Source organism: Drosophila willistoni (assembly GCF_018902025.1).
Source record: "Drosophila willistoni isolate 14030-0811.24 chromosome 2L unlocalized genomic scaffold, UCI_dwil_1.1 Seg168, whole genome shotgun sequence".
In the NCBI taxonomy this organism is placed as follows: Eukaryota; Metazoa; Arthropoda; class Insecta; order Diptera; family Drosophilidae; genus Drosophila; species Drosophila willistoni.
Genome location: NW_025814047.1, coordinates 10,272,647 through 10,296,117, shown reverse-complemented (window position 1 = coordinate 10,296,117; position 23,471 = coordinate 10,272,647). Strand labels below are relative to the sequence as shown.

The window sequence follows — 23,471 nt, the reverse complement described above, 5'->3', positions numbered from 1 at the left end:
TAGAATTTCAAATTCTGAAGTTTCATTTCGATTGTACAAAAAAAATAATCGATTAATAAACACCTATTGTCTGCATTTTTCTGTCTCATTTATGTGGTCACATTATAGCCTGCTACTTTGTTTTGTAGAAAATTGTGTGAAATAGGTTTTTATTCAATAAAAGGGCTTGCAGAAATTTGCTTATTAATAAGTTATTTAAAAGTTTAAAATGAGTGGTCTCAATCTTATTTCAATTAAACGAAGAACGTATGTTGGGTAAAGTTGTTATCACACCCAAGAAGATAGTTAGCTCTGCGCGCGTATGTTAGAATGGGACAACGATATTTTTTCATGTACATACATATGTGTTGATTGATTTGTTGATATAGTTTTTTGTCATACAAAAAATTAAGAACTTTGATTAGGGAAAGCTGAAATGTGCGGCTACTACAAAGTAACACAACGAATATATGCCTTATACAATCAAATATTTGCTTGTTTAATTGTTAACATAGCAAACTCGCGAGTGAAAAACATTCTCTAAAAATTTGTTTTATTAAAATGAAAAGAAATTTGAACAAGTTTTATAGTGCAGTTTAAATTTAACGATTTAATTTATTGTTAATATTGTGCACTTCGATTTAATAGAATAGCAGTTCAACTAGAGATATATCAATGTGCATTTTTGAAATTTGTTTGTTGCTTTTGCAACTAACGCCAATTGCATGGAGCAGTCAAGGTATGAAAAAGTTAAAGTAGCTTCTACATTTTTCGCGCAAAAACGAAAATAAAATTTCATTTTTAGTTGTTTGTATTTATTAAACACGAAATCGTTCCTAATTAAATGCTATTGCAGAACGAGTGCCAATAAAGTTTTTTTTTTATTAGAATTAAAAATATTAATACTTCTTTACTCGCTTTTTTAATAGAAAAAAATTTTAGATTCAAAAAAACGTGTACAACACAAATCGACCCATTAAGGGCAAATATTTAAGACGTTTTTGCTAAAACATTCAATTGCGAAAATTAGACCTTTTAAACGTTTTATCCATTAAAGTTGGATAATAATTAGATAGTTTTCATTGCGATATGCGGTTTATCTTAGTTTTGCTAGATCTACCACTTCTTCGTAGTGTTCATACATAGGGGAAAGTGGGGCTAACCGGCGCATGGGGAAAACTGGCGCAGTTGAATTATCTTGAAATATAATAGCACGATTCAAAAAGTGATGTGTCCTAGGATCGCATTTTGGTAGGCTAATAAACTTACAAGTATCCAATTCGTAGTATCCGAAATTTTTGGGATTATGTAATTTTCAAACCTCAAAAATGAATTTTTTTCGCCGAGAAATGGTTTTAAAAACATTGAATAAATTTTAAATTTTGATAGATGTTAACTAAAACAGGTTCCGATATGTATTAACTTATGGTGTGCGCTTCGTTTTTTTTTTTTAAATTCACACAGTTTTAAAATATTTAGTTTAAAATTCTAAAATTAATGGTGGGGCAAAGTGGCGCACTAGTAGTAATTTAAATATGGCGTTTTAAAATCATAACTATATTTGAATAAATGTCTGATATATAAACTAGTCATTGATAAAAACAGTACATGTGCCAGAATCAGATGGATCAGAATACTATATCATATAGCTGCCATACAAACGATTAAATTAACAATCATAATTAAAAGTCTAAACCAAGCAACATTGTTGGTGGTAAAAAAAGGTTTTTTATAAAACAAGTTTTTTAATATTAAACTATCTTTAGTTTTTTTTTTATGCCCTTGCAGAGGGTATTATAAAATTGGTCAGATGTTTGTAACGCACAGAAGGAGACGTTTCCGACCCCATAAAGTGTATATATATTCTTGATCAACATGAGAAGCTGAGTTGATATAGCCATGTCCGTCTGTCCGTCAGTCAGCTATCGGGCTGAATTTTTTTTCGGGGTTTTTTATTACCCGGGAAAAGTAAAGTATGAAAACCATCAGGATCGGACCACTATATCATATAGCTCTAGACGAACTAGAAAAAACATTTCCATCAAAAATTGGAGTATGCTATAACTCGAGATCTGCTGAACCAATTTTCATGTTTTTGATTTGTTGTATTTGTCTCCACCCCGAATAGGAAAATACATCTTAAAAACAATAAATAATAGCCGGAAAACCCCTTAAAACAGCCAATTTCTTTTCCCTATACAAACGTTTTCTAACAGTCAATTTAAATAAAGTCAACTGTTGTTTTTATGTCATTGTAGTGCTCTGTAATATACAATGTGAAAACTGAAGGAAAAATTCGAATATTGTGTTTTGTGTAGTAACATAATAGAAATTCGAATATCGTGTTTTGTGCAGTGTTTAGTAACCCATATTATCAAACGAAACCCATTAGCAATCTAATCATTATGCCACTTCCTAGAAGATCTAATCTTTCCCGGCCAAGCCGTAATGCAATTAGGCAACAGAACATCGCGAATCAATTATCCGATGAACAAGGAGAAATTACACGAGAAGAGCGCCGCGTTAGTATTCAACGAAGAAGAGCATTAATTCGTGCTTCTCAATCACGACAGCAAAGTGAAGCAGCCCGTGAAAGAGCTCGGTTGGTAATGCAGAATCGTCGAGCGAACCACAGAAGGCAACAAATAGATAATTTGCGACGCAGAACAAGATATTTAGCTGATTTGAATCGAGCAGCGTTTCGATACGATTGCAGTTTTCCGGAGAAACGCCTGGATTATGCTGCCTTAATGGTAAAGTGAAATTGCCAGTGTTGACTCCGCCACTTTCTTGCAAATACTTGAAAATACAATAATGGTTTCGAAATGACATCATTTGGGGCAGACATTATCGAAGACGGAGGATTTAATCCGACATTTAAGGTTACCACCGCACAATTTGCGCCTAAAGGTTGGCTCCGTAGTAATCATGCTTCGAAACATAAACCAACCAAAACTGTGCAACGGTATGCGTGGCATGTTCACGGGTCGGAAGACCATCTGCGTTGTTTTCGCGCCTGATAATAAAACAAAAAATGTCGTGTATCACAAGGTACTTAAGTGAAGAGCAACCTATGTACTAAATACAGAAATAATAATGAATGATTAATGAAGTTATTTAATTTTTTTTGTATTTTTTCCAAAAAAAACACAATCTGCTTATTTATTGTCATTAAGGCGGAACAAAGTTCGACGGGTCTCTAGTATTGGATATAAAACCCCAGATCGCAAAATTTGAATTTGATCGACTAAATATAACACAAGTTACAGTCAATATAATAATCGGCTCTGCTGGCAGCGGTGCTTGCTGTCTACTACGTCTTTCGTCATCAACAGAGTACATGCATACACACACAGACGCTTGCTACATAAACTGTATGTGTATGCGTGCGTTGCTTTGCTTTGGGAATGAGGGAAGAAGAACAAATTGTAAAATAGAGAGTAAAATTGTTTTGTTTGTATATTGATGAATTGAGTTGCAAAAAACAAACATGCAAAATTATTATTACCAAGGACTGCAAGAGTATATAAACTTCGGCATAGCCGATGTTAGCTTCTTTGTTTTTTTTTTTTTAAAAATCGCTTTTTTAAGTACATGCCGTAAATATTTTCCCAGCCTAAATGTGTTATGTTTGTTGGCATACAGAAACGTCACAAATTCGTGACAACCACTGTATATTCAGTTACTAACACACATACCAAATATTAATTAATTATTTCTAGAAAAAATCGGCTTAGTGGATTCATTTTCTTTTGAATATAATTTTTACATTGGGAAAATATTTTTTTTTTTACATTGGGAAAATATTTACGGCATGTACTTAAAAAAGCGATTTTTTAAAAAAAAAAAACAAAGAAGCTAACATCGGCTATGCCGAAGTTTATATACTCTTGCAGTCCTTGGTAATAATAATTTTGCATGTTTGTTTTTTGCAACTCAATTCATCAATATACAAACAAAACAATTTTACTCTCTATTTTACAATTTGTTCTTCTTCCCTCATTCCCAAAGCAAAGCAACGCACGCATACACATACAGTTTATGTAGCAAGCGTCTGTGTGTGTATGTTGTTGCAGTTTTGCACAAATTGTTGATTCCTGGCCGTCGGGTTTTAAAATACATGTTTATCCTATAGTCTTACTTTTTGTCCGGATTATAATATTTGTTTCTTTAATGGACCTATATATTAACCAAATGCCAAATTTAATAAATATCGGTTGACTATGTCATATATGTAGCTGTCATATAAACGTATGTAGAATCAAATTGCATGATTTATAGGAGCCATTATTTCGCGGTATTTGGCTTGAAGCCGTTAAGTTTAAAATAACACAAAAACTATATCAACCCGGCATGGCGCTCAGGTTTATCATTAACTTCCTTTGGTGGTACTTTTCGATCAAATTCATTCGAATCATTAACCTCGACATAACAGAGGCATATTTGAATAATAATATAAGAATAAGTATGGAGACGCTTCTACTTTTTCTTTTGATTTTTTTTCAACTGATCCATATTTATTTGGTTTAATCGAACCAATCATATATTTGGGAATACCTAAATTTTTTAAATGCTTGGCCGAAAATACTGGTGTTGCTATCTTCGAGGTGGTTGTTGCAGGATACCAAGATTAGGTGACTTGACTTGTGTACTTCCCCTTTATAATTTCGTCCAGAATTGACAGATTACGTGACTTGACTTGGGATCTTCCACTTTATAAAGGGACGCTTTTCTGTCATATTATATGTACAACGGATAGTTATAAATATGATTGTTGATTTTGCCGGCTCTAGGAGTCATTCCAAATAAAAAAAAAAATTAAACGAAATATTTTTAAAGAAATGAAACAAATTCTAAATTTGTGTTTTAAAAGGAAAAAAATAACAAAACAGAAGCTCACTTTTGGGTGCGAAGAAATAGAGCAAGCCATTTTGAAAACGTTCATTCCTTAAAAAAATGTACTTAAATAAATTTCTTACTTAGCCTAAATTTTTTTTATATTTATTATACCATACACCCATAGGGTTAAATGGTATATTAAAGTCGCCAAAATGTATGTAACAGGCAGAAGGAAGCATCTCCGACCCCACAAAGTATATATATTCTTGATCAGGATCAACAACCGAGTCGATCTAGCCATGTCCGTCTGTCCGTCCGTCCGTCCGTTTGTATGAATATGCAGATCTCGGAGACTATAAGAACTAGAGCCACCAAATTTGGTATGTAGACTCCTGTGGTATGTAAATATATAGAGTTAATTGGAATTTTGGCCACGCCCCCTTACGCCCCCAGAATTTACATAAAACTGTTTTTCTTAAAAAGTATAGCAGATAGAGACATTAAATTTGGTTTATATACTAGTTTAGTTAGCGCGCAGAAAATAATTGTTCCAACTTTTTAACACGCCCCCTTCCGCCTGCATGCTGTTGTCCAGCACTTAACGAGGCACTTCAACAATTCTGCGTAGAAGCTTGTTCTGGAATCGTTGCAGAATTTCAATGTTTTGAGTTAGACGCTGTGCCCAGGGTTGAATGCCGTAAGTCCATTGAGGCTTCAGAATGGCCTTGTAGAGCAGCAATTTGTTGCTGAGCTCAGATCTGCCGAGTAACTAGTGCATCTTGGACAGTTTTAAGTTTAGCTGAGTTCTCTTGACCTTAATGTGAGCTTTCCAGGTTAAACGCCTGTCAAGGGTAAGGCCTTCACCCTATCCACACCCGGGTCACGAACAGTGACTTTTCTCAATATTTTCGTTATTTTCTAACCTATTGTCATAAAAATATTTGTTAGTTTTGTAAACTTATTATTAAGTGCACTAAATTTTATCAAGATCGGATGACTATATCATATAGCTCCCATAGAAACGATCGGTCAAAAACAGTGACTTTTATGAATAATGTTGTTACTTTTGACGCGATTGCTTTAAAATTTAACATTAGGAAGTTTAATATATCAATTAGACTATCACCTATCCGACCGATAGGTGATAAACAGTAATTTTTATTCAAGTCGCCAAAATTTATGTAACAGGCAGAAGGAAGGTTTTTCGACCCTATAAAGTATACATATTGCTGATTAGCATCTACAGCCGAGTCGATCTAGACATCTCCGTCCGTCTGTGCGTCCGTCTTCCAGCATGCAACGAATGAACACCTAGATCTCGGAGACTGTAAAAGCTAGAGCCACCAAATTTGGGATGTAGACTCGTATAGTACATATGTAAAGTGATCAAGTTTATTTCAAATTTTTAACACGCCCCTTTCCGCCCCAGCAATTTAAAAAAAGCGTTTATCTCAAAAACTATTCTAGCTAGAGGCACCATATTTGGTTAGTAAATGCGCACATTATGTATGTGTAAAGATTTTGCCACGCCCCTTTTTGCCTCCCTAATTTGAAAAAACCTGATTATCTCCCGTATTTTTCTACCTTATGCAATCAAATTTGGCACACTTAAATTTGATACTAATATCCAGCAAAATACCAAATTTAATCAAAAGCTGACAAAAAATAGCCAAGTTATGCGTATAAGCACCGGAGATGGCCGTTGGCTGGTGGCGGCGCTAGTGTGCTCATATGCTTGGGTAAGCAAGATACTGAAATAGGCTTGTAAAAAGAATGCGAACAGAATTTTGTAAAAATACGTAAATGCATGTGTTATTATAAATTTGACATATTTGTTTCACTGGTGTATGGTATACCTAAGTCGGCGAGACGACTTACTTACTTCATTATTTGTGTTTTTAATCCATACGTTTATCTGTTACAGCTCTTGAATTTACATTGGAGCCGAACGACGTTGTTGTGGCCGAGGGAAGTTCTGTGTTGCTTCAATGCGCTGGCCATGCTCAGCAACCTGTACTTCGTGGCAGCAAAGGAAAAGTTTCCACGACTTCGCTTATCACCAATATACGCTGGCGTGGACCTGATGGTCAAGATCTGGGGATTGTAGGTGACACGTTTCGCAGTCAGCTAAAGAATGGTTCATTGTATATCAGTTCGGTAGAAGAAAATCGAGGCTTAACTGGAGACTATCAGTGTCTGCTTAGTAGCGAAGGAGTCGGCAGTATTCTCAGTCGCCCAGCACTGGTTACAATTGCCGGTCATCCGAATCTTAATCAGGACTATAATGAAATATATTTATATCCTGGTCAAACTGCATTCATTCGTTGCATGCTGGAAAATGATGCCAGTTGGCAAGTGGGATTGAAGCATTCAGTCCAATGGTTTAAGGATGATACGGCATTACTCTTGGATAAGCTACGTATGCTTGTGCTGCCCAATGGGGCTCTAGAAATTGATGAAATCGAACCCACGGATAGTGGTTCATATCATTGTAATGTGACCACCTCGGCAAGTGCTTGGCGGTTAAGTAGCAAAACCAATTTAAGCCTTAAACCTGGAGTTAGTATTGAAAATGCTTTATCCCTGTCTGCTCCCTCATTTTTGGTGGGACCCTCACCGAAAACTGTAAAAGAAGGAGATACTGTCACATTAGATTGTGTGGCGAATGGTATTCCGAAACCCCAGATAAAATGGTTAAGAAATGGAGAGGAATTGGATTTAAATGATTTGGACTCACGTTTTTCAATCATTGGCTCTGGTTCGTTGCAAATTTCCAGTGCTGAAGACGTTGATTCGGGGAACTATCAATGCCGTGCCAGCAATAAAGTTGACTCGCTCGATGCTCAGGCCACACTTCAGGTCCAAGTGCCCCCAAAATTTATACAGGCTCCTAGAGACAAAGTAGCTTATGAAAAAGAAGAGCTTGAACTAGAATGTGCCATACGGGGAAAGCCAAAACCAACAATTAGATGGTTTAAGAATGGAGACGTCATCACTGCTAATGACTATATGAAACTAGTGGGTGGTCATAATTTACGAATTTTAGGCCTGCTGCAATCTGATGCGGGCATGTTTCAATGCGTGGGTATAAATGCCGCAGGCACTGTCCAAGCAGTGGCTCGATTGCGTGTTGTTAAACCGGGAGGTAAGTAATTCACTTGCTAAATGCACATTATATTCAAAGCTTAATGTCCAGTTAGTATTAAGCTAATTCAATCCCAAATAAAAACTTTCCCAATATAATTAATTTCTTGAAAATTTATTTTAATTATATTTATATCATTCACCAATAGGGCGAAGTGGTATATTAAAGTCGACAAAATGTATTTAAGAGGTAGTAGCTTTTCAGACCCTATAGAGTATATATGTATAGTATATACATATATATAGAGTATATATGTATAGTATATACATATATATATCAGGATCAACAGCCGAGTCAATCCAGCCATCTGTCCGTCCGTCTGTACGAACGCCTAAATCTCGGAGACTATAAAATCTAGAGCCATCCAATTTGGTATATAGAATTGTGTAATATGTAAAGTGATTAAGTTTATTTCAAATTTTTGCCACGACCCCAAAAGTTAAACAAAAGTTTTTTTTAATGACTACATTAGCTAGAGTATGCCGCCACTAGCCTACGACCAACTCCGGTGCTATGGACCGCCAATAAAACACGTTCATATTTTCCATGTTTCTTGTCCGATTTTGCTTCTTGGCTTTTCGTGAATCATGAACAAAACAATATATAACCGTGGTGTTTAATACACAATGGCACTGGTCTTCGTAATTTTACAGTTTTTGGCATAAACCCCTCAATTTAGGAATCATTCTGTCACCTTGAATAAGCATTTCAAAATATGCCGACATGTCATATAGTATGAGAGATCCTATGAGGACGCTACTTCTTCCACTTCACCTATTGGATCTAAGTACAATGCGGCTGTTGCGTTTAGTTCTCTTACCGTTATTTTTGATCTACTATCTTTAATGCTCGCTGCATTTGATACTTGCTAATTGCTAACAGCATTATGGTCCCTATTTTGGACAGATTACCGAACCTGCTATCATTCCGATATGGATTCTCATCACCGGCTTCGGACTTCTTTACCCCAATAAGTGGACAGATTTTATTTATAGGCCTTGTAATTGACTCTTCCTGCAATTTGACTTACTTCATGGTCCCTGCTTTTGCATAATTCTTTAATTTTTCCCAAAGGCCACCTGGCTGGGTGGCAATACTCATCTATGATCAGTACGACTTGTCCATTCTCTAAATTCTGTGCGTCGTCGCCACTTATTTCTTTGCTAAAGAGTCTATAGATATTCGTCTTTCTATTTCACTCAAAAATCTGTTTTCATTTTCTCTTCCAATCAAGAAATGACATCTCTTTGTTGTTCATATGTTTACCCGTGGTATACAACGGTCGTGAATTTGGCAATAAAGTTGCCAATTCCTCGTATATGAGGTTACTATCTCCTATTACTCTTTTTAAATGACCGACTTTACCCCAATTTCCCAAATACCTCCGAAGTGAGTTCCTGCCGGGGGGCTAAACGACAGCTTGTCTGTTCTCGTTATAGGACAGAAGCAATTTGGACGATCAGGCAGTTACTTGGTGGTATCTCGCACAAGTGACGCATTCCCCATGCATTTTTTAAGTGCATTTTTAAATATTTTTAAGATTAATTCCTCCATTTAAGGTTTCCTTATGGAAACTGCTTGCTTAGTATCAAAGCATTTATTGGCACTTTGTAATCTTTCCAACGCGTATTATTCCAACGTTATCCAAAAATGGATTTAAGCTCAGGATTCTGCTTTTCATATAAATTAGCTTATTCTGCGTGAGACAAGCCATTGATATGCCATTTTTAAGCTCATTGACAGTTAAATATGGTGAATATACTTTATCTCTCTTTTTAATGTCAATAAATCTCAATACATATGCTATAATTCAGATAAGAGTATTCATGCAGGAATACTTTTCCATTAGTTCCTGAATAACACTATTTTCCGTATTTAACAATGAGGTATTTCTTTTGACTCACAGAGCCATTTTGGACCATTCCACCATAATTCACAATTTTTATACCATACACCCATAGGGTGAAATGGTATATTAAAGTCGCCAAAATGTATGTAACAGGCAGAAGGAAGCTTCTCCGACCCCATAAAGTATATATATTCTTGATCAGGATCAACAGCCGAGTCGATCAAGCCTTGTCTGTCCGTCCGTCTGTCCGTCTGTCCGTATGAACACCTAGATCTCGGAGACTGTAAGAGATAGAGCCACCAAACTTGGTATGTAGACTCGTGTAGTATGTAGAGTGATCAAGTTTATTTCCAATTTTTGCCACGCCCCTTTCCGCCCCCGCAATTTAAAAAAAGCGTTTATCACAAAAACTATTCCAGCTAGAGACACCACATTTGGTATGTATATTTGTTTAGTAAACACGCACATTTTGTATGTGTAAAAATTTTGCCACGCCCTTTTCCGCCCCCGTAATTTGAAAAACTTGATTATCTCCCGTATTTTTTTACCTTATGCAATCAAATTTGGCACACTTAAATTTAATACTAATATCTAGAAATCTAAAATACCAAATTTGATCAAAACCGGACAAAAAACAGTCGAGTAATGCATATAAACGTTTTTCCATAAGGCCGGAGTTGGCCGTTGGCTGGTGGTGGCGCTAGGGTGCTCGTATGATTGAGTGAACGAGATACTAAGATATGCTTGTAAAATACATGTGAAAATGCATTAATTTAATAAAGTTGAAATATTTGCTTTACTGGTGTATGGTATACCAAAGTCGGCGAGACGACTTACTTACTTCATTTAATTTAGTTGGACACATCCCCTTGAAGCTACCTCTGCTAGATTCCATGTTATTTATTTTATTATACCCTTGCAAATAGACATATATATATTAATTTTGGTCAGAAGTGTGCAACGCATAGAAGGAAGCATCTCCGACCATTTAAAGGATATATATTCTTGATCAGCACGACGAAACGAGTTCAAATAGCCATGTCCGGCCATCCGTCTGGATTAATGCAAACTCCTCCTAGCCCGTTCAAGCTACTGAATTGAAATTTTACATGTAAGCTTGTATATCTCGGATTCAGCCGAATCAGACCACTATATTATATAGCTCTCATACAAACGACAAAGTCACAAACAGTGACTTTTCTCAATTACTTCATTATTTTCATACCTATTGTCATAAATATTCCTATGTGTCAGTTTTGTATTCCTATTAATTGTACCAATTAATTGTTCTGCTAGCCACAACTTCTGCACTTCTTACTGTTACTGGTGCTCGTGAATCATAAATCTTGGCTATTGTGGATAGCACCACCCTTTTATAAACTTTTCTGTTCTCGTCACAGTGTACCTTAAACTTAAATTTGTCTTTAAATGGTTCCTACTGTAACCTTAAGGTTTTAATTGCTTCGTTTTGATCTATTTTTAATACCTGTAATACCTGTACCTCTTCAACTATTTCGGATCTATTCCAAATCCATCTTCATAAATATATGCCTGTCTTTTCCAGCTCTCCTCAGAAACCTCAAAATTGTACTTTTATTCTTGTAAAGTATCGCCCCCAGTCATTCAATCATACATTTGTAATTCATCTCGGATAATTTCACTAATCACTTTATCCTGACATCTGTTTGCTATCGCTAATAGTACCCTTGTAGCTAAGTAAGGTGCTGATGCAGTACCGTACGTAACGGTTGTCAACTTATATTTTCTTAATTTTTTCAGCGGTGAATTTGATTTTTCTGAAACCTTTTTTCCAAGTTAAAAAATCGCGCAGTCGCTTGCGCCTTTGAGTCACCTAATTCCTGTTCTTGCTTAAATGGTATCACATATTTTCAGAGTCATCAATCCTTGTTGTCTTCTTCTCCTTTTCAATGTAGAGATCAATGAGGTCAATGTTTTTGTTGACTTATTTCCGTTTTTTGCTTCTTCAGATAAAATAGTGATCTGTGAACCACTATCAATCAATGCTCTTAATGTTTCTTACTCTCCATTTATTTTTATACCAAACACCCAAAGGGTGAAATGGTATATTAAAGTCGCCAAAATGTATGTAACAGCCGAGACGATCTAGCCATGTCTGTCCGTCCGTATGAACACCCAGAGACTATAAGAGCTAGAGCCACCAATTGGTATGTAGTCTCGTGTAGTATGTACAGTTATTGAGTTTGTTTCATATTTTTGCCACCCACCCTACCGCCCCCGCAAATGAAATAAAATTTGATATGTGTATTTGCTTAGTAAATATAGATATACCATGTAAAAGTAAGATGTAGATATACCAAGTACAAAAAAAATTTTAAATTTATAATAACAAATGTATTTATGCATTTATAAAATGTTCCGTTTACATGCTGTTTGTAAGCATACCTCACTATCTCTCTCACAATTACAACCATGTCAGCACACTAGCACCGCTATTAGCCAACGGCCAACTCCGCCCTTATGAACCAACTGGTGAATAACGTTTATATGCACAACTTGGATATTTTTAATCAGATTTTTATCAAATATTGTATGTTAATGACGTTAAGTTCAGGGACCGTAATCATTATAAGTTATATTAAAAAACTTATTTGATAATCATTACATTTCGATTTTTTTCAATTTTCTTCAAAAAAGATAATTAATTTTGAGTAATTTAATAAGAATTATCCATAAAAATCTTTTTTGATCAAAAAAAATAAAAATCTAAAATAATGATTAAAAATGATTTTTATTTTTTTCGCTCAAAATAAAACTCACTTTTAAAAAACGGCTTCCATGTTAAATATTTTCAAAATATTTTAGCACATCCTTAAAAAGGACTACCACTCCATAAATTTTTTTTTTTTTTTCAATAAGGTATTCAGTAACAAAATTTTTTTTTATTATTTGCTGTTTAATTTCACAAAAAGCAGTTGTTTCAGAGACTTATCGGCGAGGTTACATCGTTGATCCGTCAACAGCATTTTAAGGGCTGAAAACGCTCTTTCCACACTCACTTGTGTTGCGGGAACCGAGTGCACCACTTTGGCCAGCTGATAAAGACTTGGGTATACGTAGCGCTTTTCCTCTCAATACTCCATTATATTGGAGGACAAGGAAATTGGCTTCGGGCTATAGGCTTCAATTTCCGCATACCCCTTCTTTAGCAGATCCGATCGCTCACCATCGTCAGTTTCATCTTCCGAAGCTACCTCAATGGTTTGCAAAAAATCATTCAACAGAGAGCAGGTGTTTGAACTTTGCGTGGATGCCAAGGAGGTACTTGAGCAAGGCACTTCTGTTGCAATGATCTGAAATATATATAAAAATATTAGTATTCGTTTTATATATTTCAATGACGAAAAAACTTACAGGTTCTTTCAAATTAAATATTTGCAGAAAAAGCTGCTTAAGCTTGCTTTTAGCTAGCATAACATTTATAGGGTTTTGCAGCAATACCCGTCTTATCCGTGGATCCAAATATATGCTGCAAATTACCGAGTCAGTCCCTAAGAGGCCAACTTCCCTTTCAGCGATGCACTCGCTCAAAGCTTTGCTTTCAGTCGTCTTTACTGCTGCAACAGTAAGCTTGCGCTCCAACCACAGTTTGTAAAAGTCACCCATAAATAATTCGGCGCTTTGTAGCTGATAGTAGCTGTGTATGCCGGTTCCAGGGTAGTAACGAGTCTTTTTAGGTCATCCCACTCAGTCGTTGTTAGCTTCATTGAACACTTGAGGCGCCTCTCACAAAAGTCTTCAAAGTTCTTAAGCTGACTCAACATACTATAGGTGGAATTCCACCGAGTCGCGACATCTAAAATTGGTTGTGGCAATGACTCCTCCGTTATTAAATACCTACACTCAAAATAAAAAAAAACGTCATAAATATTTAATTATAACTATAATTGAAATCAATCTTACCTATATGCCGGTGTTCTTAAAAGCTTCACAATCTTCCGTGCTTTATTAATGAAGCTAGCAGATAAGTGCCGTTGAAAAAAAATCCTTCACCGCCAGTTGAAGCGTATGTGCTGCACATTTGATCGAACGTATTGAATAAATTTTCAGATCTTTTAGCAGTCCATCATCATCCAAGTCCTCAGCAACTTCTTCTTCATCTTCGGAATCATTGTTCAGTAATTCCACTGCCTTTATCATATTTCGACCATTGTCGGTTGTGATGGTATAGACTTGCTTTCTGGATATGCTAAAATCAGTCAATATAGACTTGATCTCAGCACAGATATTTTGGGATGTATGCGATGCTTTTAACTGGATCAATCCCAATGTCTTAATGCACATTAAGCCTTCATCAATGTATTGAACGTTTACACCAAGCACTCCGAGGTTGCACCGTGTGGCCGTATCCACTTTGAGGCAGAGGATTCTGTTTTTTAAGGCTTGGGCCATTTTGCTCTTAATTTGGCTATATTTTTCTTCAACTAATCTCATAACATTCCTTGAATTGACAGATGGCATGTTTAACCCTTGAAATATTTGAGCTGTTAAAGTCTTAAAACCGTCCGAGTCCAATATAGCCAGCGGTACTTTCGCGGTGGTGACAAGGTCGATACAGGCATTCTTAACCGCCTCTTGTCCCAAAACAACAGAAAATTTCTTTTTTTTTCAGGCGCTTCAGTTGGGGCGGCCAATTCGTCATACTCTTTTTTGTGCTTCACTTCTAGATGTCTTTTTAAATTGCAAACATAGTTGCCAGTGAAACACATTTTGCCAAGTTTACACTTCGAAACATTTTTTTCCACGTCAAATGCAAACAAATTTCGCAAAATAGAGTTACGCTTGCGACCCATCTCGGAACACGATAAAAGAATGATCATAATTAGAAATAACAAAAATATGTTTGATTCAGTAACACTCGCGGCTTAAGACATTTCCAATAAAGTAGTGTCTTCGAATGCGCTATACCCTGTTATTTTCTGTATGATTTTTATGGAATTCGGTGTAAAGCCGGATCTTTTTTAAATAATATTGGGTTTTTATAAGATTATTAATATCTTTTTGAAAACAGAAAGTACAACAGAGCAATACAGATGGACAGATTGAAGATACCCAATTTTATTATACACTACTAAAGGATATCGCTGTAAAGCTGGGCAATAAATAGTACAGTTGCAAAGCTTAGCGGCGTAGGCCCAATGCAATCTCGACGCGTGTTAAAGCTGTGCTCCGTCGCACAGTGGACGGTTTTGCTAAGTTATTGGCAAAAATATGTAAAATTTCAACCAACCAAAATGTAAAAATATTTTGAAAATATTTGTCTAGATTTCGACCTTATTGAAGTTAATCAAAAAATTTTGTTTGAGCGGGGCTTCAGGTCAATCTTACTGATTTACACTTTACACGTTCTTTTTTCGCTTCATTTAGTTGGCAATGTAATTCCCAACTAGTTTTAGTGTTGAAGATATGGTATGGCCATTACAATTGTGGATTCTTTAGCGAAGTCTGCTGATGATAGAACTTGGTGGTTCTTGAAATAGCTATACAGACAACCTGCTCACCTTTTGTGCTGCCTATGATTTAAAATCTTACAAATAAATCAGTAAGATTGACCTGAAGCCCCGCTCAAACAAAATTTTTTGATTATTTTGAAAATATTTAACATGGAAGCCGTTTTTCAAAAGTGAGTTTTATTTTGAGCGAAAAAAATAAAAATCATCAGCTTTAGCTTTTGAAAAATGTATGAAAAATGAAAACAATGATAAAATTGGTATTAATACTAATGCAAAAAAAAAAAATTTTATGGAGTGGTAGTCCTTGAACTCCTTTTTAAGGATGTGCAAAAATATTTTGAAAATATTTAACATGGAAGCCGTTTTTCAAAAGTGAGTTTTATTTTGAGCGAAAAAAATAAAAATCATTTTTAATCATTATTTTTGATTTTTATTTTTTTTGATCAAAAAAGATTTTTATGGATAATTCTTATTAAATTACTCAAAATTAATGATCTTTTTTAAAGAAAATTGAAAAAATTGAATTTTTAAAAATCTTTCCAAAGATGCATAGATGGTATCGAATTAAATATATTGGTGTAATCTATTCTTTTCTAAGTCCTCTATAAGTAAATGATTTTTTCATTACAAAAAAAAAAATAATCATTATTTACGGTCCCTGGTTAAGTTAGGTTTAATTGCATTAGGTAAAACCATCGTAGGTACTACAGGGGTCTACGAACTATATTTGCTAGCTCCAGCTCTTATAGTGTCCGAGATCTAGGTGATCATAGCGACAGACGGACGGACATGGGTTCATCGACTCGGCTGATCTAGAATATATACATTTGACACATTTGATACATTTGGACGACTTAAATATTCCCTATGGGAGCATGGTAAAACATGTTATCTTGGGCTATGCCAAAATTTATATGTATGTATGTATGTAAGATGTGTGCTGTGTTGCTGGTCGTTTTTTGTAGTCGGCGAATAAGAGAAGAGGCAGAAAGTTGGCGAGAGTCGAGAAGTAGCATCATCGGTGAAAAGTTGTCTGCGAGTGAAGCCGAAAGTCGTCGGTAAAAATAAGTAGAAAAATCAAGTCGGTTTAAACGTTGTATTTAATTAAGCCTAATTTGTGAACCCTATTGAACTAATTTTGTTTTTGTAAACTAATATAGCATTAAAACTCTCTATTTGTTTTTATACAAATAAATCAATTACATTCCATTACATGTATGTATTCGAGCAATGAGGAATGCTGGCATGGCTGGATGCAGTATTTGAGCAGAGTCGATTTATATTGACTCTTATTGAAATTTGGGGATATGATATTTCACAGCAAAAACTACCTCAATAGTAAATCTCATTAAGGTTAACAGCTTGAAGTTGTTTTGAACCGACTAACATACGGCCGGACAGACAGATATGTCTATATCAACTCTGCTTCTCATGCTTATCAAAAATATATTTACTTTATAGTGTCGTCAACATGACCTTCTAGCCGTTGCTGTGGTATGTTTTTATACATTATGATAAAATTTTATTTTATTCGAAACATACGAAATCTAACAGCTTGTCGAAATATTTACATCTGTGAAAAATGGTTTGTTTGTTTAGGTATGTCCCGACAATTTTTACTAATAAACTGAAAATTGGGTAGTTTTTGTGACTTGATGTTGTTTACAACATTTCGAAGAGTAATGTTAAAATATTTAGAAAGTGAAATGCAAAAGTATTAATGAACAATTTGGTAAAAATTTACCTTTCAGTCTACTGACTTAAAGGAAAAAAATTGAGTCCCGGTAGTTTGGCTTGGGGAATCGAAAGCGAGAATCGGTCTCAAATCATTGTAGTTAAAAAATCATTTGTTGGCCACAAATGAAATGTGTCGACAGCTGTTTTGATAAAATCTTAATGAAAGCAGAAAACGTAAAAAAATGGGAATGTCGTATGCAAGAAAAAGTATGTATTGCTAATTCCAATGCTAAAACTAGTTGAGAACTACAATACAATGATACTTAACTACACAAAAGACTACTTAATATACCAAAATTCATCTGTTTATCCATACCGCTTAAAAGTTTCGCCCTTGTCAAACTAACCATCGCACTATTATTTTATACACGTTATATTGCAACTCTGATCTTCTTGGTAGGATTTACGTCAATTCGGCAAAGAGTGTCAAATAGTTTTCTTTAAAACAATATTACTTACTCAGTCATTGCAACAATAATTATGTTTTTGCTCCAGATTGTGTTTTTTCATTATAATTATTTTATTAATTTATTTTTTATTTTTTTCTATGGTTTCTTTATCCTATTTAAATTTGTAACCAATCCCAATTTCACATCCCATTCCTCATACACCCAAGTGCAAATCAGACAACGAAAACAAAACCAAGGCCAATCCACAAAATCACTAGAGACGCAAAACTTCCCTAACAAACGTCGTTACACAAATAGTTACGGTGAATTGCGCACCAAATCAGGTGATGACGCGGCATACGATAACGACAATTTGCCCTCACAGACAGCTCGTTTTCTTTCCAAGACTCTATTGGATAGTCTCCAATCACGTAAGTCAGCTAGCTTAGAACTGACACCTTACCTAACTTACCTAACCAATATAATGCACATGCATTTTATAGTCAGTTCGAAATCCATGAAAATGCAACTTTAGACAATTTTGACAGTGACAATGATTATGATATAGAATTAGTGGAATAATCAAGTACCAACAAAAAATACTCTCTAAATTTGAACCCGACAGATTCTGACGAAGCTGATTCTGCGAGTGAGGAAGGTTCAAGGTCTAATCCTGTGGAAAACACAAAGCAATTAAAAAACGGTCTTTTGGCGAGGCTACCCAGTTCGCCGCGTAACTTGGTAGCCCAAATAATAAAACCACGTTTTGTTGCACTTAGTTGGATTGAACCAATCCAAAATGCCGTCGAGGTGGTTCACTACACAGTGTATTTCAAAATGAACAACAGCGAACGGTAAGTTTTAGCTGGAAACCAAAAAGGAGCCAATATTTTCTTACTATCTTGTTTTCATGTAACAGTGAACAGAAGATAATGACCACGTCCCATGAAGATAATCAGGTTAACATTCAATCTCTGTTACCTGGGCGAACTTATCAATTTCGTGTGGTAGCCAATACGAATTTCGGTAATGGTGAATCATCTTTACCATTAGAGGTCAGCACACAGCCAGAAGTTAATATTGCTGGACCCCCTCGAAACTTCAATGCGCATGCACGTAGTCACAAAGAGATTTATGTGCGTTGGGATCAACCTGTTATCACCAATGGTGAGATATTGAAGTATCGAGTATACTATTCAGAGGTGTGTTAAAATTATTGACCTTTTTACTTGGATTAAAATAAGCATTTACTGTATACAGAACGAAAGCGGGGCGGATTTGTATCACGATAGCGTTTCATTGGATGCACTTCTCACCAACCTGCGCCCTTACATGGACTACGTCATCAGTGTGGTGCCCTTCAATAGCAATGGCATGGGTGATCCCTCACCGGAAATAAAAGTGAAAACCTATTCCTCAACGCCATCAGAGCCGCCAAATAATGTAACCCTCGAAGTAACAAGTTCAAGCGTAAGTAGTTAAATCAAATCAGTAAAGTCCTGCTGCTTTTTTAGAGGTTTATCTTTATCTATTTTTTGCAGTCTATTACGGTACACTGGGAACCTCCTCCAGAGGAAGATCGTAATGGTCAGATTACCGGGTATAAGATACGCTATCGAAAATTTAAAGATGCACCGCAAGTAAAGAGCACTCCAGCTAATATACGTTACTTCGAGCTAAGTGGTTTGGATCGCAATGTCGAATATCAGGTTAAAATTGCAGCTATGACGGTAAATGGTTCAGGACCATTTACTGAATGGTATCGCATCAATACATTAGAGAATGATCTTGATGAGACTCAAGTACCAGGGAAGCCAATATGGATCAATATACACCCCGGTGCCGACAACATTGGGTTACATTGGGGTCCACCACAGCAACCAGAAATAAAGATACGAAATTACGTTTTAGGATGGGGTCGCGGCATACCTGACGAAAATACCATTGAGTTAAAAGAAAGTGAACGTTATTATGTTTTAAAAAGTCTTGAACCAAATACGGAGTATGTCGTGTCCTTAAGAGCGCGCAACATCAACGGGGATGGTCCACCAGTTTATGATAATATTAAGACACGCGATCAGGAACCAATAGATGTGCCAGTACCGTTAGAAGTTCCGGTAGGGTTAAGGGCCATTACTATGTCTAGTTCATCAATTGTAGTCCTTTGGATAGATACAATGCTCAATAAGAATCAGCACGTTACAGATAATCGGCATTATACCATTAGTTATGGCATAACTGGCTCTAATCGATATAGATATCACAACACTACCAATCTCAATTGTATGATAAATGATCTCCGGCCAAATACGCAATATGAATTCGCTGTTAAAGTGGTTAAACGTCGCAGAGAATCGGCTTGGTCTATGTCTGTTCGAAATAGTACATATCAAAATGTCCCTGTCACTCCGCCCCGTGAGTTAACCGTCCGACCCGATGAACAAAATCCCGCTGCTATTATAATCCAGTGGTTACCTCCCAAACATACGGTGGGTCAAATCACTGGTTACAACATTTACTACACTACCGATACGACAAAGCGAGACAGAGACTGGAACATAGAGGCTTTTGCAGGAGAGGAGACAATGCTGATGCTACCCAATCTCAAACCCTACACCACTTATTATTTTAAAGTTCAGGCACGCACAACGAAAGGCACAAATGCACCTTTTTCAGCCCTTGTTTCATTTACGACAGCAGCTGCCGTTATTGTCCAGGAGACTGATACTATATCCAATAGTATTAAAAATGAAAATTTGTTATATATTGTCATTGGATCAACTGTAGCTGTTATGTTGCTTGTATTAATACTCATACTTTTGCTATGTCGACGTAAGCCTCAAACGATACCAGAGCACACAAAAAAGAGGTACGTTAAGAGGGTCTATGCCAAAAATCTTTACCAACCTCTTTTTTTTTATAAAAGCTATCAAAAAAACAATGTGGGCATACCAAAACCGCCCGATCTTTGGATACATCATGACCAAATGGAACTTAAAAATATAGACAAGAACTTGCATTCCGTCACACCCGTTTGCAGTGATGGTGCCCCAAGCAGCGGAGCCCTTACATTACCACGGTCAGTCGTTCATAGTGAATATGAGGCGGACTCTACCATGCCGGGCCATTTAACAAATTCACTTGACAAACGGTCTTATGCCCCCGGCTATATGAGTAAGATTTAAATTAATTTTAATGGATTCGTGATAGTATTCCTTTGCTATTCCACCAGCAACCTCAATGAACTCTACCATGGAACGGGTGCAATATCCACGGACTCAGTACCAAAATCGTTCTCACATGACTATGGAAACGGGTCTTTCGCAACAAAGTCTGATCCAGCCAATGCAGAATAATTCTATCGTCCAAACACCAGATCATCCGTATTCAGGAGGCTACGAAGGAAATTTCTGGTTAGTATCCCTTTATGTTATCATTTCAAAATTTTTTTCGATTTACAATATTTCGGAGCAAAATTCTGTATTTTTATTCGGCGAAAATTATAATCCGATCCGATTATAATCCGATTTTTAATACAAACTAGATTTTATAGTAACCGAAGAAGCTAAATAAAATATGGGTACACGAACAAGATGGGGTCGCATTGATCCCAATGTTCAACTGCAAGTTAATCTAATGCCATCCCTTAACAAGGTGATCAAGCTAAATCGAAAAACGTTGTCGCGTCGTGTCCAACGGCAGCTTTTGTTAATGGCATCGCCGTCGCCGTTTCTTAATTTCATGAACAAGTTTCGATTGGATGAGATCCTAATTAATCACCATTATAAAGGCGTTTATAGCATGCGTACTTCTGCTACCATAACAGAATTGGCCACATGTACTTGGAATGTCATGTCTGTTTTGGATCGACAGCCATACATAATGTTGGCTCGAAAAGCACAGTATATACAGCAGGCACGTAAACTGCCTATTCTGGTGAATCACGGAGCTAAGAACAGCTGGAAAACAATCTCCTCTAAGAGCGCAGTCGGCATTTGAAATATAAATAGTACAGTTTAAAATACGTATTCGATTAAAAATTTAAATGGTTACATTTGTAGTCTTAATCAATTTAATGTACTTTTTAATTTTTTATAAAGCAATGCAGGAAGTGGAGCTACAGGCAATGGCGGAGTTTCGACAATAGAGAACTCTAAGAGAGGACATCCGCTTAAAAGTTTCAGCGTACCTGGACCGCCCCCAACAGGAGCAGCCAGTACGACTGTGAATAAGCACAGTAAGTAACATTAAAAATATTTATACATTTATTTTACAATAATCTTAATTTATTCGAAAATCTAAGCTCCTGCAGTAACAATTCGTCCACAAAACCAATCACCATATAAAAAGCCTTCATTCTCTGCCGCCACCCCAAATCGTTTGCAAAGTGGCGGCTCCGTGGTACATTCAACGGATGAGATTCAAAGACTGGCCCCAAGCACATCTACCGAAGAGTTGAACCAAGAAATGGCAAATCTTGAAGGCTTGATGAAAGATCTTAGCGCCATTACTGCCAATGAGTTTGAGTGTTGATTGAGAGCGTTCTGTAGCTGCCTCTAAACAAATGATTTATGTATTTCTCCATTTGTCTGAATCATTTTGTTTCAAATCGATATAAGCACTTTATGCAAGGTCTATCGTAAGTTGTACCCTGCACAGAAAATTAGAACGAAATACGAAAGATGACTGAATGTGACATATAAAATAACATTTCCGATCCCGACTATCCGATTGTCTGTGTAAGCACCTAGATAATGCAGTTTATTAGGTCTGCTTTAAAATTTGCTTTTTTAAATTTGCTCTAAGATTTATCAGAATTTGCATTAATTCATACACGAAAGATATAAACTAAGTCGTGTACATCGCAAGTTTCACTTGATGCTTGGCTTAGCATTTTTGAGCATTAAACTTATATCGAATTTAATAATTCAACCAGAAGTTATTCAAATAATTCAGAGACTTGAAAAATATTAGTAACTATTAATACGATTAAACAATCAGCAACGTTTCTTTCGTTTTAGAGAAAATTTGTTTGAATTGCTGTAATCTATTTATTGCAGGGTGCATTACAGTCGGCAACCCGACTTACACCATTAGATTTAAGTTGAAACAGATAATATAAACTGTAAATATAAACCACGCCATATGCATAAAAAAAAAAATATTAAAGAACCCAAATTCGGCTATGCCGAAGTTTATATACCCTTGGCCATAATATTTTCACATGTTCCAAACTCTTTTTCTGTAACTGAATTTATTAATGCACAGACAAAACTTTCGAAATATCATATCATTTACTTTCCTTGTTCCCCGTCATGGCACGCATACATGTTCGTGTGTATTCTGGTACTCTGCTAATTCACGCAATGAGTAGGCTGTTGGCATTGACTGTAACTAGCGTTCTATTTATCCGATCATATTAAAATTTTGGGATATGATTTTTTACATATCCCTTGACAACACTATATCATTAGTAAATTTGGTAAAGATACTTCTAGTGGTCCGATCCTGAGGAATTTCATACTTTTTTTACCAGGCTTATATGTAGCTCAAATACCGAGCTTCATCCCAATAGCTGTTAAGATGGCGGCGTGAAGTTGACTTGCACCGACGGACGGACGGACGGTATCGACTCAGCTTCTCATGCCAATCAATAATATATACATTCTATGGGGTCGTCTCTTTCTGTGCGTTACAAACATATGAACAATTTTATGATACCTTCCTCATGGGTATATAATTGGATACATGTACTAATAATACACTTTTAACGAAACTGTGTAAAAACGACAGAAAAAAATAACGTATTGTGTAGGCATCTATTTTTTGAACTGCCACCATAAAAATATTTATTAGAATATACTTTTATACGCCGATTCTTAACTCAACATAATAATCGTACAAATAAACTACAAAGTTTAAATGTTACATTTCATTTATATAGTATTAAATGAAACCAAATCAATCTTAACTAATTCCTTGATATTGGCATACTTTATACAAATCTAAACAAAACTGCATTTATTCTTCACATACTCGTA

The 23,471-nt window shown here is 35.9% G+C and overlaps 3 protein-coding genes across 4 annotated transcripts; 2 read left to right on the top strand and 1 right to left on the bottom strand.

The window, feature by feature from the left end:
* Positions 1-87: 87 nt before the first annotated feature.
* On the top strand, positions 88-22,574 carry LOC6652214 (neogenin). Of its 2 annotated transcripts, XM_002074546.4 has the most exons (11): positions 88-718; positions 6,743-7,963; positions 17,658-17,861; positions 18,056-18,284; positions 18,350-18,632; positions 18,691-18,900; positions 18,972-20,299; positions 20,357-20,604; positions 20,663-20,843; positions 21,531-21,667; positions 21,734-22,574. In XM_002074546.4, the coding sequence occupies exons 1-11, from the start codon at positions 655-657 to the stop codon at positions 21,961-21,963; spliced, it is 4,335 nt and encodes a 1,444-aa protein (XP_002074582.2). In that variant the 5' UTR covers positions 88-654; the 3' UTR covers positions 21,964-22,574. The 2 variants fall into 2 exon arrangements, with proteins under 2 accessions (XP_002074582.2, XP_023036997.1); XM_023181229.2 differs by lacking the exon at positions 17,658-17,861.
* On the bottom strand, positions 12,706-14,503 carry LOC124459965. Its single transcript, XM_047009892.1, has 3 exons — positions 13,755-14,503; positions 13,206-13,688; positions 12,706-13,144 (listed from the first exon to the last, which is right to left on the bottom strand). Exons 2-3 carry the CDS (start codon positions 13,455-13,457, stop codon positions 12,923-12,925), a joined length of 474 nt encoding a protein of 157 aa, XP_046865848.1. The 5' UTR covers positions 13,458-13,688; positions 13,755-14,503; the 3' UTR covers positions 12,706-12,922.
* Positions 20,856-21,482, top strand: LOC26529534. The gene has a single exon (XM_015176511.3). It carries the CDS (start codon positions 21,007-21,009, stop codon positions 21,427-21,429), a length of 423 nt encoding a protein of 140 aa, XP_015031997.1. The 5' UTR covers positions 20,856-21,006; the 3' UTR covers positions 21,430-21,482.
* Positions 22,575-23,471: the final 897 nt, after the last annotated feature.